Source organism: Eptatretus burgeri, chromosome 14, assembly GCF_056783735.1.
Source record: "Eptatretus burgeri isolate ZD-2024b chromosome 14, Ebu_testis_v1, whole genome shotgun sequence".
NCBI lineage: Eukaryota > Metazoa > Chordata > Myxini > Myxiniformes > Myxinidae > Eptatretus > Eptatretus burgeri.
This window is the reverse complement of record NC_140974.1, coordinates 36,062,110-36,078,994: the sequence shown is the minus strand read 5'-3', so window position 1 is coordinate 36,078,994 and position 16,885 is coordinate 36,062,110. Positions and strand designations below refer to the sequence as shown.

General features: G+C 44.3%; 1 protein-coding gene across 2 annotated transcripts; it reads right to left on the bottom strand.

Moving 5' to 3' along the window:
- Window positions 1-9,764: 9,764 nt before the first annotated feature.
- Window positions 9,765-12,376, bottom strand: LOC147012965 (notch-regulated ankyrin repeat-containing protein B-like). Of its 2 annotated transcripts, none has more exons than XM_085854368.1 (2): window positions 12,135-12,376; window positions 9,765-11,991 (listed from the first exon to the last, which is right to left on the bottom strand). In XM_085854368.1, the coding sequence occupies exon 2, from the start codon at window positions 11,947-11,949 to the stop codon at window positions 11,632-11,634; it is 318 nt and encodes a 105-aa protein (XP_085710494.1). In that variant the 5' UTR covers window positions 11,950-11,991; window positions 12,135-12,376; the 3' UTR covers window positions 9,765-11,631. The 2 variants fall into 2 exon arrangements, with proteins under 2 accessions (XP_085710494.1, XP_085710493.1); XM_085854367.1 differs by having other exon boundaries at window positions 12,124-12,350.
- Between the last annotated feature and the right edge of the window lie 4,509 nt (window positions 12,377-16,885).

Genomic DNA, 16,885 nt, shown 5'->3' with positions numbered 1-16,885 from the left:
ATCTTGGTGCAATTAAAAATGGTTGGACGTGCTCTGACAGCATTCTGCAGAGGTAGCTTGCCAACCGGTTTTTTTTAGTTTGGGTTCGATTCTTGACCCAATTGTTGTAAACTGTTGTGCTGGGGCTTCACGGGCAGGGTGTGACAGCACAACTGCTCCATCCCGAGGATGGATGCTATGCCAGGTGTCCTCTCTTTGGGCATTAGCTGATGGATGTTAAGGATCCCGTGGTGACTTTTGTGAAGAGTAGGTGAGTTATTGCAGGCCATCGTGAACAAATTTCAAAATCCTGCTGTAACCTACTCCAGCGGATGACCAGCCACTTCGTGAAATATTTGGGTTAGAAACTTTACATTGTCGACCTCACAAGAAGGTTGGAATCGGAGTATGAGGAGGAGTAATAGTAGGAGGAGAACAAGGAGGACTAGGACTATGACTATGAATGGGAGCAGGAGGAGGACTAAGACTAGTACTCGGCGTGTCGGAATAGGAGTAGGCATACGAGGAGGAGGACTAAGAGTTGGCGTAAGAGGAAGAGGGGGAGGAGGACTAAGAGTAGGCATAGGAGGAGGAGGACTAAGAGTAGGTGGAGGAGGAGGACTAAGAGTAGGCATAGAAGGAAGAGGACGAAGATAGGACGAGGAGGATTAGGAGACAATTGGGCAGAGTTACACAGCTGGGTTTCATCACTCAATTTCACTTTATTCATATCATTGTCACACCTAAAGTTTATAATGGTGTTACAATGATGTTAAATGAAATTTTTACCAATCCAGGGTTCTTTTTTTCTTCTTCTTATGCAACACATGGCAGCGTGTTTGCATCATTGAAGTGTGACAGTGCTACTCACGGACAAAGTGCCCCCCCCCCACTCTTTATGTTGGAATCAGAATTGGTGATTTTGTTCAGGGTGCCAGCAATAACTCGCTACTTTTAGCGACGTAGACCAGGGAATATTTAATGTCCACTAAATAATTCTGGCATACTGGACACCCAGTTTTGACGTCCATCCGAGGGAAGGCACGCATCGATTTCTCATCCTGCCTCAGAAACACTAGGATGAGAGCTTGCAACTGAGTCAAGATTCGAACCCAGGCGAGACAGCTCATAGGCGAGTGTGCATATGTCTCGGCTATCCTTCCAGCCCACACCCAATATGAAACTTCGAAATGACGTATGAATGCTGATGAGGCCTTTTGTGCATGCACTGTGTGTGCGTTTTGAAAAACTCGCTTCTGCTTGCCAGGCACGTTCAACCTGCCGTTGCTAGCAAAAATCTGTTATTCAAATCGTCTTTTAAACAATGTTTTCATCATTTAAACAAAAGAGTGGCAATTTCAGAATTGTTAAGCAAAATTGTTGTGTTCTTGGATACAAGTTGGATACAACTCATAAAAATATAGATAATAGTTGAAATATCTGTTTCAATGAGAGGTGTCGAGTTTGTGTCATTTCCTGTTGATACAAGTGAGTGGTGGCAGTAGATATAACACACACACACACACACACACACACACACACACACACACACACACACACACACACACACACACACACACACACACACACACACACAAGAATAAGTATCATCATTTTATGTGGATTTTAAACTTAACCTGTGCATTCACAAAGTCCAGATATGATCTTCCCATTGCTGTTATACACCCAAACCAGATATGATGTCTTCCCCAGGCAAGTCTACCTGATACATTTTGCTCCCACGTGAATAATAGCTGGCACAAGATTTGTGTATTTTCACATCGTGAAGATATTCTTTGTCAAAGAGGCAGGAGCCGTTGCTCTGTTTGGTACTTTCCAATTGCAGACATCCATGAACTAATCACCAAGCCTGTTACGTTCGCAGGAGGCACTCCCGCAGGGTTCAAAGTCTACTCATTGGCAGGGATGATCGGGGGTTCGAGTATTAAGCGCCCAACTGCGATCCTTTCGGCTTTGCATCAGTCCATGTCGTCAGGATTTTACACTGCAGGGAGCTGCAAGGTCTCAATGCTTTGGGCGACCCGAGAAAGTTCTCCAACTTTTTAGATCCTTGTGGAGGATCTCTAAGTCTTACTCGCATTGTTGTTCTTGTGGACTTTTTTGTTTCACAGCCTACAGTTTTCATTGAAACTTCCTGAAACTTGGCATATATATGTAAAAATTCCCTGCGCAGACAGTAACCATCTCCGATTTTGGAAATTCTTCCTAGAAAAAAAGTTGACGTCATGATTTCGCCGCTAATGGAAATCGCCGATACCATTATCTCTGAAACTAGGCAAGCTGTTTGAATTTTGTTTGCGGGAATCAAGCCGGGCATTAGCACAGATATATAATTTATCGCAAACCTGATACATCACAATGACGTCATATTCGTTTTTATGACGTCATCATTAAGAGGACGAAGATCGTAGCTCATTTGAGCTTGTTTGTTATGCAGAGGAACACTCCTTTCTTTCAGGTACTTTTCTTTGAGGTAAGTATTTTAAGATTATTTTAGAAGCTTTCTGAGCCATTTTAGTTAACAATCCTTATCACACACGATATATGGATACATGCCCGAATGACATTGCTGCAAAAGGGTTATGCGCATGAATGACGAGCATTCTGGGGCCGGTTACGTCATTCAGAAAGTCCCATATTTAGGGAGCTCTTCTTTACCTCCACCACCGAAGGTGGACGGAGGTTATGTTTATGCCTCTCTCTGTCTGTCAGTCTGTGCAGGATATCTCAAAAAGTTATGGATGGATTCAAATAAAAATCGGTGGCAAGGTTGGATGTGTGACAAAGATGAATTGATTAGATTTTTTTTGTGAATATCCGGATCTAGATGCAAGAACTTTTTAATTTTTGAAGTGATTGTTCACCATTAAGAGACAGGGCCAAAAACGAAATCTCACAAAAGTTGTGGACGGTTTACAACAAAACTTGGTGGATGATTTTGATAGATCAAAAACAAGCCCCTTAAGATTCTTGTTAAGGTCCAGATGCAGATCCCACCTACTCGTGGGATACTAAACGAAACTGTGCAGCCTGGTGGAGGAATGCGTTTTATTCCTGCCCCCTCACCCCTCACCACCCCCTCTCCCCTGCCCTTTTGTGATTTTTACCAATGTATACCTTTTGGTGTTTTGTTTTGAAAGTTTAATTTACCTTCTTTAGAAATTGTTGGGACTTTTTTCCCCTCATGGCATTTCTCTTATTAGGTAGTATGTTTTGAAATCACACTTGCTCTTAGTAATTTATCAGAAAGCATGGGTTAATAGATGAGTCTTGCTTTATTTGTGCTCACGTACTAGTTCCATTCGATAACCATCTGAGCTTTAGACACACATGCAATCCCAGTATTATTATATTTGTGCACCTGATTCCCTACTCTATTCGTCTATATTCTTATTCTACTTTTGGTAGATACAGTCTTGGGGTGAAGAGGTTTTTCTGTACACAATAGTAAACTGTTTCTTTGTTTTGGTATTCAGTTTGATAATTTCCTGTTGGGACCAGCTTACCTCTGTGCTGGAGTACAGTGGTAAGCTGGTCCCAAGAGCTGCGAACTGGCTCCTTGCTTTGATTTAGTTTCTTGGAGGGGAGGTATGCATGCAGGATTAGCCAAGTTCTGCACGGATGTTCCTTGGCAATTTCCTTGAGGATTTCTTTGTGGCAGATTTCCTGGCCCACCACTCTCACACGGTATTTTTTTTTCAGATATTTCATTTTTGAGGTCTTGCATCATTGTTATTTAGACTTAGGTCTTGCTGTTCTATGGCTTTACCTGCTTTTCAATGTGAATTTGGCACAATTGTTAAGTATAAATCAAATTTCAATTTTGTTGGAGTATTGTTTCATCATTTTTTTAGTTTGTGTCTCAGGTTGGATTTGTAGTTTATCATAATTTGATGTAATTACTGCGAGATATGTCATCCATAACAGATGCAGTTGTGCCTTTGTGTCTGTCCTTGGTACTTTCTCTCAACTGAGGTTAGAATCTAATCACGCACCTGTTTTTGGATCCTTTCATGGGGTTTACAGCTTAATGTCGGGAGAGATATTGTGAAGGAGAAAGACTGTGTTTTGAAGCTTCCATTAAGTGCATCACTTTGCGTTGGTGTGGAATTTGTACAGATTCTGGTATTGTATGAACCATAAGTGGAGGGAGCTATGTTCTTGTCACTCCATGCAATTAACAGCTTCGTGTCTATAATTTAAAGTTTTACATACAATGGTTTTTATTTTTTTGGTATACCTTGTCAAGGCTCGTATGAGAGCTAACACACAACGCACAACAAGGGGGGCATGAGACAAGAGGGGTGAGAGTGGGAAGGACAAAACAGTGGGGAACAGAGACATTAGGAGATCTGTGGAAGGGAGAGGGATGGGGCAGGGAACACGGGGTATACAAGATGGACATTACAGGGACTTTCAGAAAGGAAAGCAGGGAATTTGAAGGAGGTGGGTTTGGGGTGGATTAACGGGGGTAGAAAAGATCGAGGATTTGGATGGGGGACGATAAAATAGGTGGTGGTGAACAGCTGTTTTGAAAAACTGGAGGGAAGAATGAATTTGAACAAAGTGAAGGGTTCATTCCAAAGGTGGGGGAAAAAAAGGAATGAAAGAGTGAAGGTCAGCAGTGATTCGTGATTTTGGTAGTTTTACCAGAAAGGGGATGTTGGCGGACCTTGAGCGCCCTGCGGAAATATAGTGGGGACAAATCGCAGACAGAGCAAGGGGGGGGAGACCAGAGAGGAGATGGTAGAAGACAGAAAGACCACTGACCTGCCTGTGGTGAGTGAGTGAGAAGCCCAAAGACTCAGCCTCATCATGGGAGATGCCAATGATCCGAAATACCTTGGTTTCCACAGCCTGAACTGAGAACGTTGGGAGGCAGGAGCAGTACTCCATCAGGTTGCAGACGAAAGCTTTGCATGTGGTTGGGAGCTCAGGTTGCTCCAGGAAGGACTTTGCCTGATTGAGGATTCCCAGTCGGCAACTGGCTTTGGAGGCCAGGTTGGAAATGTGGCTTTCGCAGGAAAGATCATGGCAGATAATGAGACCCAGAAGCTTGAAAGAAAGGACTTCTTCCAGAGGATTGTTGAGAAAGTAGATGATGGGGGGTGGGGGGGTTCCAAACGGTTCTTTTGGAGAGACAAAGTGAGAGTGTGAGATTTGTCCGGATTGAAAGATATGTTCCACGTGTTGGACCAGAATGTGATTTCACCCAGATTTGCAGTGAGTGAAGTAGCTGCTGCTTGCCGCTCTGAGCGATGACAGATGGTACGGCAGAGGTCGGAGTCATCAGCAAAGAGATATAGAGGATTTTCCAGAGAGTCGGAGAGATCATTGATGGAAACCAGAAAAACAACAGGTCCCAGAATGCTACCTTGAGGAACTCCAGCCTGGACAGGAAGAGGGGATGAAAGAACTCCATTTAGGGCCACACGTTGACTGGGACAGGAGAGGAAATCTGTGAGCCATGAGTGGAGATGGCCTTGGATACCATAGGAAGAGAGTTTGGTGAGCACAGCAGGGTGCCAGACCGTGTCGAAAGCAAGTGATATGTCCAGGGATACGGCTCGGATTTCATGTCCGGCATTGAGGACCTCCATCCATTGTTGGGAGAGCAGAAGCAGCATATCCAGGGTAGTGACCTGGTATGAAACCAAATTGATGATCGGAAATCAAGCCATTGGACAAGAGGAAGGATTTAATGTCTGAAGTGAAGATGAATTCCATAACCTTGCTGATGATTGGAAGAAGACTGATTGGTCTGTAGTTGCAGGGGATCTGTTTTTGCACCTTTTTATGCAGGGCAGTAATGTTTGCTGATTTTCAAGCAGATGGCAGATGACCTTGAGCAAAGGAGAGGTTGAATAGAACAGAGAGAGAGGGCAAGCAAGCGCAGAGGAGCAGGTTTTTAGGACACGTGGGCTGATGCCGTCTGGACCGGTTGCAGAATCTGAGTCAAGGTTTGACAGTAAACTCTCCACCTTGACAGTAGAAAAGGGCACAGAGTCCAGGGACAGTTGGGTGCGACTGGATAAGGTGGGTAGAGAAAGTGATGGGTTTTGGACACAAGAATTCAATGCAAACACCGAGTTTCGGCATTCAGCCTTTTCACATGCGGTATCAGTAGTGCGGCCATTTGAGGTAAGGGAGGGGATGGAGGGGGAAACGTACACCGAAACAGATTTCATTAGATGCCATCAGGATTTTGAGGAGGGATGGAGGATTGAGAGTTCAGACATGAGCTTCGAAAGATGTTGTTGAACAACGTTTTGTTGAGCAAGAGTTGATCCATAGTTCTGTATCTTCTTCTGCATTCTTTTTGCTTTGCTTCCAGGTACTGCTGTTCAATTAGCTGCTTGTTCATCTCTTCTACGATTATTCCTTGTCAGAGTTTGCACTTTGATGGTCGGTATGTTATAGGTGTCTAATTTTGAGGTCGGCTAGCAGGATAGCCTATGTACACTCGCCATTGACCTGTCTCCCTTGGGTTTGAATCCTGATCCAGGCTATAAACTATCACCCTGGTGTTTTGCAGGCAGTGATACATCAATCTCTCACTGTCTCTCGGATGGACGTTAAGCTGGGTGTCCCATCTGCGAGCATTAGTTGGTGGAAGTTATAAATCCCATGGTGTCTTACACAAAGAGTCGGTGAGATCGCCGGCATGCTGAACAATTTACAAATCTGTCATGGAACCACCTATAAGACCAGACCAGTTGCTGTCCTGCCCAGAATGCGGGTAGCATATGGTCTGGTCTATTCGGACGATCCTTAACAACAGGTTACATTTCTTGCTATGTCAGAGTGTGTGTGGTTACTGTCTTGGCAGAAGCTATTGCACTATAAAAACATTGACCAGATGGCTCACATGTTTAATGTGAACGGCCATCTTCGAATACAAAAGGACAACCAACATATTATTGAGATAGTTCTCCATTACGTGAGATGTTAGGATGAGGACGCTGGTGCCTTCTGTGAACCATGCATCCGGAGTTCTCTTTACTTGGATGAGTTTGTTGAAGGCTTGAGCATAATTCAAGTGGAGAACTTCACATTTCTTGCACCTGAAGTCCACTACACAATATATCAGGGACTTGAAATTCAGTTTCTTTCCACCACCTGCGAAGGTGGACAGAGGTTATGTTTTCACCCCCATCTATTTGTCTGTCTATTTGGCTGTGAGCAGGATATCTCAAAAGGTTATGGAAGGATTCTGGCAGAATTGGATGAACAGGTTGAGTGTGTGACAAGGACTAATTGATTCGATTTTGGTGACGATCCGAATCTGGATACTACAATTTTTTTAGATTCTTCACCATTAAGAGATGAGGCTAAAATGATATTTTGCATGATATTTTGAAAAGTTGTCGACGGATTATGATAAAACTTTGTGGATGAGTTGGGTAGGTGACAAGAACAAGACGATTAGATTTTGATGTGTGACAAGGATGAATGGTCCGGATTCAGATCCAGCCTATCAGTGGGATCCAAAATGTAAACTGTTCAACCTGTCGGAGGAATGCGCTCCACCGAGCACCATTCTAGTTGTTGATTGTTTTCTGATTTTTCTTTTCTTTTTTGGAACTTTCAACCCAGGTATTTGTTTTATGTTTTCATTAATTCCTTCCAGTTAAAATTTCGAACCATTCTGCATTGCTAGTGTGTCCGTGTGTGTTTGTGTGTTCCTTAAGAATTCCTTTCCAGAATTCTTTCTACGATGTCTCACTCCAGACATTATTTATTAATCACTCTCCTCCATCACTCCATCCCCCCCCCCAAATAATTGTCGATTGAATTACTTTGGTGTTTTTTTTTTTCAACCGAGATGTTGGTTTCTTCTGTTGTTTGCTTCATCATAGCTTTTTGTGCTGTCTTGTTGTTTTCTAATTTGCTTTTGGTGTCATTTGAGTTTCGTTAATGCTCTCTCCCTCTATGCACATGCATTTTCTACACTAATACTCTCACTAGGAAAGAGGTAGCAATCACAGGAGCCCAGCTCAGGGAATCATCATGATGTAGTAACAATTTGCTCCAAAGTGGCAATAACAACACTTGTCTTTTTGAGACTTGTGGTGACTAATCTCGTCGCAAACAGTATTTTCTCGTCGAATGTGAGTGAAACTACCCGAAACTGCCCTCGATGTTTGTTCTTCATATTGAACAGTCACTCGCTCATCTGATCTTCTTTCGCTTGATTAAGATGATTGATCCTCACTCATTGACTGATGGTCTTTTTGATCTTTGTTTCGAACACCCCTGCACTTATCGATGACCCCTTTATTTATTCACAAGGATAATATGAGACAAAGAGCGACAGGGCTAATGGAATAGACTCATTAGGAAGGAAGACAAATGTGTCATCTATTTTTACTACGAATATGGCTCTCCTCTAATTGTGCTCTTATCTCCACCTGTCCTACATCAGAAGCCTTTATACCATTACCATCATTCGTTGTACTGCACACTTAATCTGCAAAGCTTGGCCATGTTTGAAAAATTTCAGCACCAACCATTTTGCTTTGTTGAGAAAATGTATTCAGAAACAACTCCAGATTACTAATGGTGTTCAGCAAGGCTCAACGACCATTGCATGCTCACCTGAAAAGTTAACAAAAGTGCGCTGTGGTGGTTCTTCTGGTTCCTGAATGGGTACATGACCAACATCCGATGTTTACTTTTCGAAATTCCCCTTGTTTTGTCTCTCTCACCAAAGCTTTTGACATGCATCGAAGGAATTCCAGAACCGGTCGAGTGGAATACTGAAAATTTCGGCTCGAGTGACGTCACTTTGTGAGTGCAGGTGCTTAAATAAAAGGTGAGAAGTGTTTTCGTTTTCCCACGTTTACAATGACGCAAACAAGGATGTAATATAGACTGTGGAAGGGAGCGGCATGCATGTAGCATTCATGGGAGGGGGTGGAGGGAGGGAGGAGAGGGAACCATTGGTAGTGAACGCTGTTCAAATTTCAAACCGGTAAGAGTGGGGTCGCTCCCCCAACACATCCTCAGTTACTCAATTACATTGAGTGTGACCACCGAATGTGCCGCATGGAGTACTATTTCATGAATAGCAAGCTTAATCAGTGGTGTGACCTCGAAGTATTTGAAAATTGACTTGACCTTGACTGAGGACATGTACAATTGTACATGTATCGCCATATATGGAACCCCATGTCCTTCCAAGCTTGGATATTTATTGAAGTAGTCAAGTCCCTCCTCACTTCTTTGCCCCTTAACCAAAATCTTACACCTTCCCCTGCGACTGGATTCGATAATTATGAATCGATATCGACCGTCTTCCTGATTCCTCGTTCCTCGCAGGCAGAGCAGCATTAAGCGCAGAACGTCCATCGGGAGGGGACATTGAAGTCGGCCATTCTGTCTGCTCAGTCTGCAATAACTCTGTAGTGGACGCTGAAGATTCCGTGGGACCTTTCAAAAAGAGGAGGCCATCATGTTCCAGTACCATGGCCAAACTCTACACTCCTGCCCTGAACTATGGAGGTAGAGTTGGGGAGGGGGAAGGGGATGCACCGCATCAGTGGCACAACTACCTGCCACCTCTAAGATGATGCAAACCAGCAGCTACTTGCCGCATAATCACGAATGAATCAGTATCAACTTGACCATTGTAAACACCACTCAAAATTCCAATTGAATTTAATTGATCACCATCACAACTATCCCCGTGCCATCCTCACTTCGAACGTCTGCTGCCGTATCGAAACGTGTCCTTCGAGGCATTCACACGTCTTTTGAAGAGATTCACAAAAAAATATTTTCCTTTATTTTTTTCACTTCGGTCGATCATCGCACCTGGTATTTCATAATTTGCATATTATTGATGTCAATCAAAAACATTGAATGTACATCCAGCACAGCATTGGTTTTGACTGCGGTCGTGTACATGAACAAGTGTGGTTACACGTTACAAAAATAAAACTTTTCTTTTTTATCCATAAGGCCAAATAAAAGACCAAAAGTGGCCTCGAGGGAAACCTCATCGTGGAGGACGATAAAGCAGCGTGGGTGGAACTTTGCATTTGAACACTCGAAGCCAGCGTCACATGCACACTCATGGCACCTGGTGAAGTTGAATCGGCACCAGACACGTGTATGTAATGTGTAGTACACAACCGTGGTATAAGACCATGGTTCAGCACTGTGATGCAGAGACCACGTCACAAAGGTCACGGCGCGCGCGCGCGCGCGCACACACACACACACACACACACACACACACACACACACACACACACACACACACACACACACACACACACACACACACACACACACACACACACACACACACCACCTGCAAAGTGCCAAACCACCCTTAAGCAACGAGTGCAAAATTCTTTCATTGATATGATCACTCGCAGAACATCGATATTAACAAATCGTCATGAGAAACATCAACGACGACACCGACACAACGACGCACGTATCGGTTGTCTGTCCCTTGCCAGGCCCACAATGGGTGACAGCAACGCAAATGCGTTTACATCTCATTACCGTCAAACACAATTGCGCTTTATCGATAACAGCTTATCTAAGGTGTATAAAAAATACTTGATATTTACAACGTAACACAATGGACTCTCGCGGACCATGAGGCAGCGAATGGTGACGATTAACATATATGACTTCAATGTGCAATAAACTCAGCAGAAAATGCTGGAGGGAAGAGTTGCTGCATCCATGTGACCCCCCCCTACCCCCACTCCTCTCCCAGCGTCGATGTAGCCCCTCCCCTGACCCCCCATTAAGCCCGCCAGCCCCCACCTTGTGTAAATGTCCATTGGGAGGGGTCACCCAGTATCGAGCCTTCCCTATCTCCACCACTCATTGTTGTGACCCCCAATCACCTTAAACCCAACATCGATCGTACCTTCCCTTATATTAATGAATTCCCCCAGCATTGATGTAACTTCCACCCAGTGTCGAGCCTTACATATCCCCGTCACTCATTGTGTGACCCCCCCCCCCCACACCTTCAACCCAGCATCGATCTGGCCTTCCCCCGCCACCCAGTGTCGATGTAACCCCCACCTTCCCCCAGGATTGATGCAACTACCACCCAGTATCGATCTTACTTACTCCCTCCTCCCAGTATTGCTCTGACCTACCCCCACCACCAAATGTCGATGTAACCCCCCCTCCTCCCCAACACAAGTTTGGTTTTCTCTCTCTTCAAACCATCCTCCCACCCTCCCGTTCCCCGTTTTCTCTTTCCTGTGGACATCCCTTACTGCTGCTGTGGAGCATTGTGTAGAGGTAGATGGATGGGCCACACGTTGTCCGCACAGTCTTTGCTTCAGTGAAGCAATTTGTGTTGAAACCAATTCGATAAATAAACTTCGAACAATGACGCGCAGAACCGCAAAACATTCCTTCATACGAACAACAAACAGGAGGTTATGGGATTTAAAAAAGTTTGAGCAGCTGAGATATGATGGGGGGGACCTCAGGAGAGAGGAGAGTGAGACGGATGAAGACCGAGACAAGGGAAAAAGACAGAGGCATCAGTACTGTCCACTAGATTGTCCCAACAACCCCAGTGTTCTCCTCGTCCACCTCGACGCACCACTCCACTAAGACCTCCCAGGGCTCCCCGGTTCCTCAACATCATCGCCGGCCAGAGCTGCATCGCGCGTTCGATATGAGGTACAACATGATGTCCTGATGTCCAGAGAAGGCGGCCATGTGCAGCGCACTCCAGCCGTCGCGGTTCGCGAGACGCGTATCTGCCCCGAAGCGCACGAGCAGTTTAACGAGCTCCAGGTTCCCTTCGATGACCGACTGATGGAGCGCCGTCTGTCCCTCCGGCCCGAAGGAGTTCACGTTGAATTCGCACGACGTCGAGGTGTTCTGCAACAGATGCTCCAGCTCCTTGGTGTTTCCATGCCGCAGGGCCTCCTGGAAGAGCTCCGTCTTGTTCATCATGATGGAGGGTGCGGTCAGTCTCGATTATGGAGCACACGCGCTCTGCAGGGAGGACATGAGGAACAGACGACATCGACCGTAAGAGGAATGGACTCGCAGAGGAGACCCGGACAGCATTTTGACGCATGGTGCACTATGGATGTCAACGTGGGAGGACTCGAACGTAATACTCACATCTCACGTACCTTGATCCTCCTCAATTGTGTTGGCGCTTCCTGATCTCCCTCTCGATGCTCTTCCCTGTCCCTGCGGCTCCTTTCGGCCTCTGTCTCGTGTCCGGCACTGGCTCGTCCACAGCGTCGACTCGAGTGGCTTTAAGGGGGGCGTTTCATTAGCGTGACAAACGTGGAGACGCCCCCGGCGTGGCGCACATTGGTTCTCGTGGAACGAGGGAAAAGGAGGGTTGGGGAATGAAGGGAGAGGGAGGAGGAGTGGTAACTGGCATGGAGAAAGGAATAGGGAGGAGGTCATGGGAGTGCGGGGTGGTGGTGTGAAGGCAAAATTTGGGGACGGGGAAGGTGCGTGGGAACGGCGTGAGTGGAGAAGAGCAGCAGAGACGCTGCTTTGTAGGTCGAGTCTTCTCTGTTGTTTGCCAATTGTATAAGAAAAATTATTCACCTTCTGATGGAGAAGTCACCTTCAGAAAGAACTCGCCTTGTTCAGATTGGGGCCTTCATCCTGCAGTGGAATGAAATAGGCTGATTTGATGCGGAGTGAAAGGAATTATAAGTTTGAGTCAGATTATTATTATTATTTATAATATTATTATTATTTATTACCTCTGCCACCAAAGGTGAATGGAGATTATGTTTTCGCCCCTTTCTGTTTGTCCGTGAGCAAGATATGTCAAACAGTTGTGGACGGATTCGGAAGAAACTTGGTGGACAGGTTGAGTGTGTGACCAGGACAAATCGATTTCATTTTTGGTGAAGATTCGAATGCTAGAATTTTCAAGTGATTCTTCACCAGTGAGAAATGGGGCCAACAACGATTTACAGCATGATATCTCAAAAAGTTGCGGACCAAGTTATGACAAAACTAGGTGGACAGGTTGGGTGTGTTCCAAAGAAGAATTGATTCGATTTTGGTGAAGATGCGGTAATTTTTAAGTGAATTTTTTTTACCATTGAGAGATATGGCCAAAAACTACATGTTGCATGATATTTGCAAAAGTTGTTTATGAGTTATTACAAAACTTGGTGGATGAGTTGGTTCGACAACAAGAATAAGCCAATTCCATTCTGGTTCAGATCCGATGTATCAGTGGAATACAAAACCTAAACATTTCAGCCTGGCGAAGGTATGCACTCTACTGAGTACCCTTCTCATTCTCTCTGTAGAGATAGACTCGTCTCCCCATTAGCAGAACGACATAGCTGCTGGTTTACATCATTGCTGTGAGCGTGATTGCGCCGCTGATGCAGTTCCCTCTGTAGGTTAGAGCAGAAAATTGTAAATTGTTCGGGGTGCCGGAGATAACTCGCCCAATCTTCGTGAAAGAGCCAACATCTTTTAACGTCCACCAAATAACCAGTGCTGGCAGACTTGTCCGCCGACTTCACAATCCTTCCAAAGTGTGGCACACTGATACCTCTCACCATGCATCTGAAACACCAAGGTGACGGTTCATATCTTGGTCGAGATATGGCGATGAAACATGCTGAGTTACTGAATAATTTAAGAGTCGTGAAGAAGATTGATTTAGCCTGTTTGGTGCTGCTGTCTGAGTGCAGGCTGGGATCCCACGTTTTCATGTGAAAGTACACACGCATATGTACAAATGTAAAGGGACAATGGGATATATCATTGTACTTTTACCCCAATACTGAGGATAGACATACTGTACACGTGCATGTTCCATGAAAAACTTCCAAGAGAGTGGTTTTCTAAGTGACATGCTCTGGGTTTGATTCTACACCTGACTATAAGACTGTTAGATTGCTATTTTACAACTCACCCCACCAGCATTATTTGCTGCTGTTTTAATTTAAACATCCCACCATGTCTTTCAATGAAGAGAAGGCGACGTATCCTGAGTACCATGGCTCTCCTGGCCTGACTTTTACCAACGCACACTTGAAGAGCGTGGTGTGCGTGTCAAAACACACCCCTCAACATGAGATGAAGGAGAGAACATCCTTCAACATGTGATGACGGAGTGTATCTTCCTGCAGTTGAGTGAAATAGATTGCTTTGATGATTATTAATAATTTTATATCATAAGTTGGATAAACTACTATTTCTTTGACGGCTCCAACTATTCTCACGTCATTGGCCGGGAACTTTTTTTGGCCCAAGTCTTTCATTTACCAGCTGGCCAGGCCTAACGTTCGACTGAAGGTTCCAGGAATTTGGCCAGGGTGCCAGCAATAACAACTATTCCTGCGATGCTGGGTCTGAATCCCATATCCTGTGTTAATATATGGTGACCCATGACATGAAGACAGTTTTCATTTCATTTGTAATTGTAAAGATCATGCTCATGCCAGAAACTATAAATCCGTGTACATGTTCACCTTATATATTGTATTGTCTGTACCAGCTATCTCATGAACTTTAGACACTACCAAAGAAAAAAAAAAACATGCAAAGTTGTAAAATTGATTTTCAGTGCTTTCCAACCGTCATCATACATTTGTGTCATTGCATTGTAATGGGTTGACAGGATGACCGAAATGTACGCACACTTGCCTCGAAGCTGTCTCGCCTAAGTTTGAATCCTGACCCACCTACCTATAAACTGTCATCACGGTGTTTGATAGGTAAGTTAAATAATCAATGTGTGCTCTCTCTTGGATGGACGTTAAACAGACGTCCCATATGCCAGATTGGTGGCCGTGAAGGATCTTGCGGGGTCCTTTGTGAAGATTCGGCGAGCTTTCGCCAGCACCCTGAACAAATTACAAATTCCTGACCCAACCTACAGAGGGCACTGCATCAACGGCACACCCATACCCTCAGCCAATGATCCACATCCTCAGCCAATGATGCTACCCCACCGCCTTGTGCTGCGTACAAAAGAAGAATAAGATTGAATTGAATGCTCATCATACTGTAATGCTTATGCCTTATCGTGTAGGCAATTGTGCATACAACAATGGAGCTCCATAATTACCGTGGTACTGTAGTTTGCACGTTACAATAGACTTCAACAAAAATTGCAGCGGTATTGTCACTGAGTGCCAACACCATGTCACCCATGCTGGGAAGGTCAAAAAGTAAAGTCAACCAAACTAAGGGAGCTCCCTCACCAACCGCATTTGCTTGAGTGCTTAGTATGCCAAAAGCCCTCAACATGACATGTCACAGTGTGAAAAATGGCCCTCAGATCCAGCAGGTCTAGAATTACTGACCACGGGAAAAGTCAGGATAAGGAGAGTTCAGTGTGTGCTCAGAATTTCTGGGTTTGGCTCCCATTGTACACCAGACCTTTGTATGCATACCGGATGAAGCCTTTAAGATGAAGAATATGAGAAACCTGCAAGAAGTTTTCAACAACAATAAATTGGATAAAATTATTGGAATTGATGAAATAAAACGAAAAGGTGAAATATTATCCTCACACCCCCCCCCCCCCCAACAAAGAGGAAACTACTAGTGAAGCTGGATTACTGATAAAATCAAAATTGGCTGGAAATGTTGGTTTAAACAACACAATGTCTGACTGACCGAATGATACAATTGATTATAAAATGGATGAATGAGAATGCAATCTGAAAGACATTCAAATGTCGTCCCAAACGACAAATCATGATGATGAAGTGGAAGAAATCTAAAACCAAATGGAAGAATTTCTTACGACTAAAGCAACAACAACAACAACAACAAAAAAAACACTCGCCATTATGGGTGACCTCAATGCAAAAATGAACAACAGAACAAGAAGACGATGAAGCTGTCGGAAATCTCAGACTCGGCAAAAAGAAATTGACGAGGAACTAATTTGGTGGAATTTTCTGCAAATAATATTCTACATCATGAACACCTTCTTGAAAAGGAAAGAATAAAGTAAATGAATGTGTACAAGTCCAAATGGAGGAACAAAAATTAAATCGATTTCATTTTGGTCCAACAGGAATAATTTATGAACACATGTGACTGCAAAACCGTTTCAAAAACTCGCGGTGACCATCTGTGGCCATAAGTAAACCGCTGTTTCATCTAAAACGGGATGAAAGAATGAAAAATAGAATTCCCAATTCATCTGATCTTGTAACAGGTTTCAACATTTGGGGGGCAAAACAGACGACGACAAATATGACCATCGACAAACAAATGGTGGTCTTCTTCTGTTGGCAGCACGAGACTGCGGGGTAATATCATTGGCTGAGGGCACGACTTTGGTACTGATGCAGTGCCCTCTGCTGGTTAGAGCAGGAATTTGTCATTTGTTCAAGGTGTTGGCAAAGCTCTCCGACTCTCAGTAAACGACACCGTGGAGATCTTTAACGCGTACCAACTAATACCAGCAACGGGACTGTCAGTTTAACGTCTATCCGAGGGACGGCACATTGATGAATCACCCTGCCTGTGAAACAACGAGGTGACCGTCTATAGCTGGGTCTAGATTCAAACCCGGGCTAGATATCTCAGAGGTGAGTGTACGTACCTCCAGACAATCCAGTGAACCCACAAAATGGTGCTAAAAGATGCAGAATCAGCAATTGCAAAGAGAGGCAAACGGACTGAGTCGGCAAAGAAATGAAGGGAATCAAAAATGTTGAAAGAAAAGGCTCGCTACTGTGTGAACTCAAGAAAAACTTGAAGGAAGACATTAAGAAGATGTAAATTTCAACACAAGAAGAATTGAAGAAGTGATTTATAGAGAAGAACAGAAGCTTAAAAGCAGAATCGGACAGGATGTGCTAAGATTTAGTTTTCTCGAAACGAAGTGGATGACGTCGGACCACAAACAGAGATCGCATCATTAATCGTG

What these genes read in the sequence shown, in the direction of transcription:
- LOC147012965 (XM_085854368.1), bottom strand. Translation starts at nt 11,949, where the DNA reads ATGATGAACAAGACGGAGCTCTTCCAGGAGGCCCTGCGGCATGGAAAC.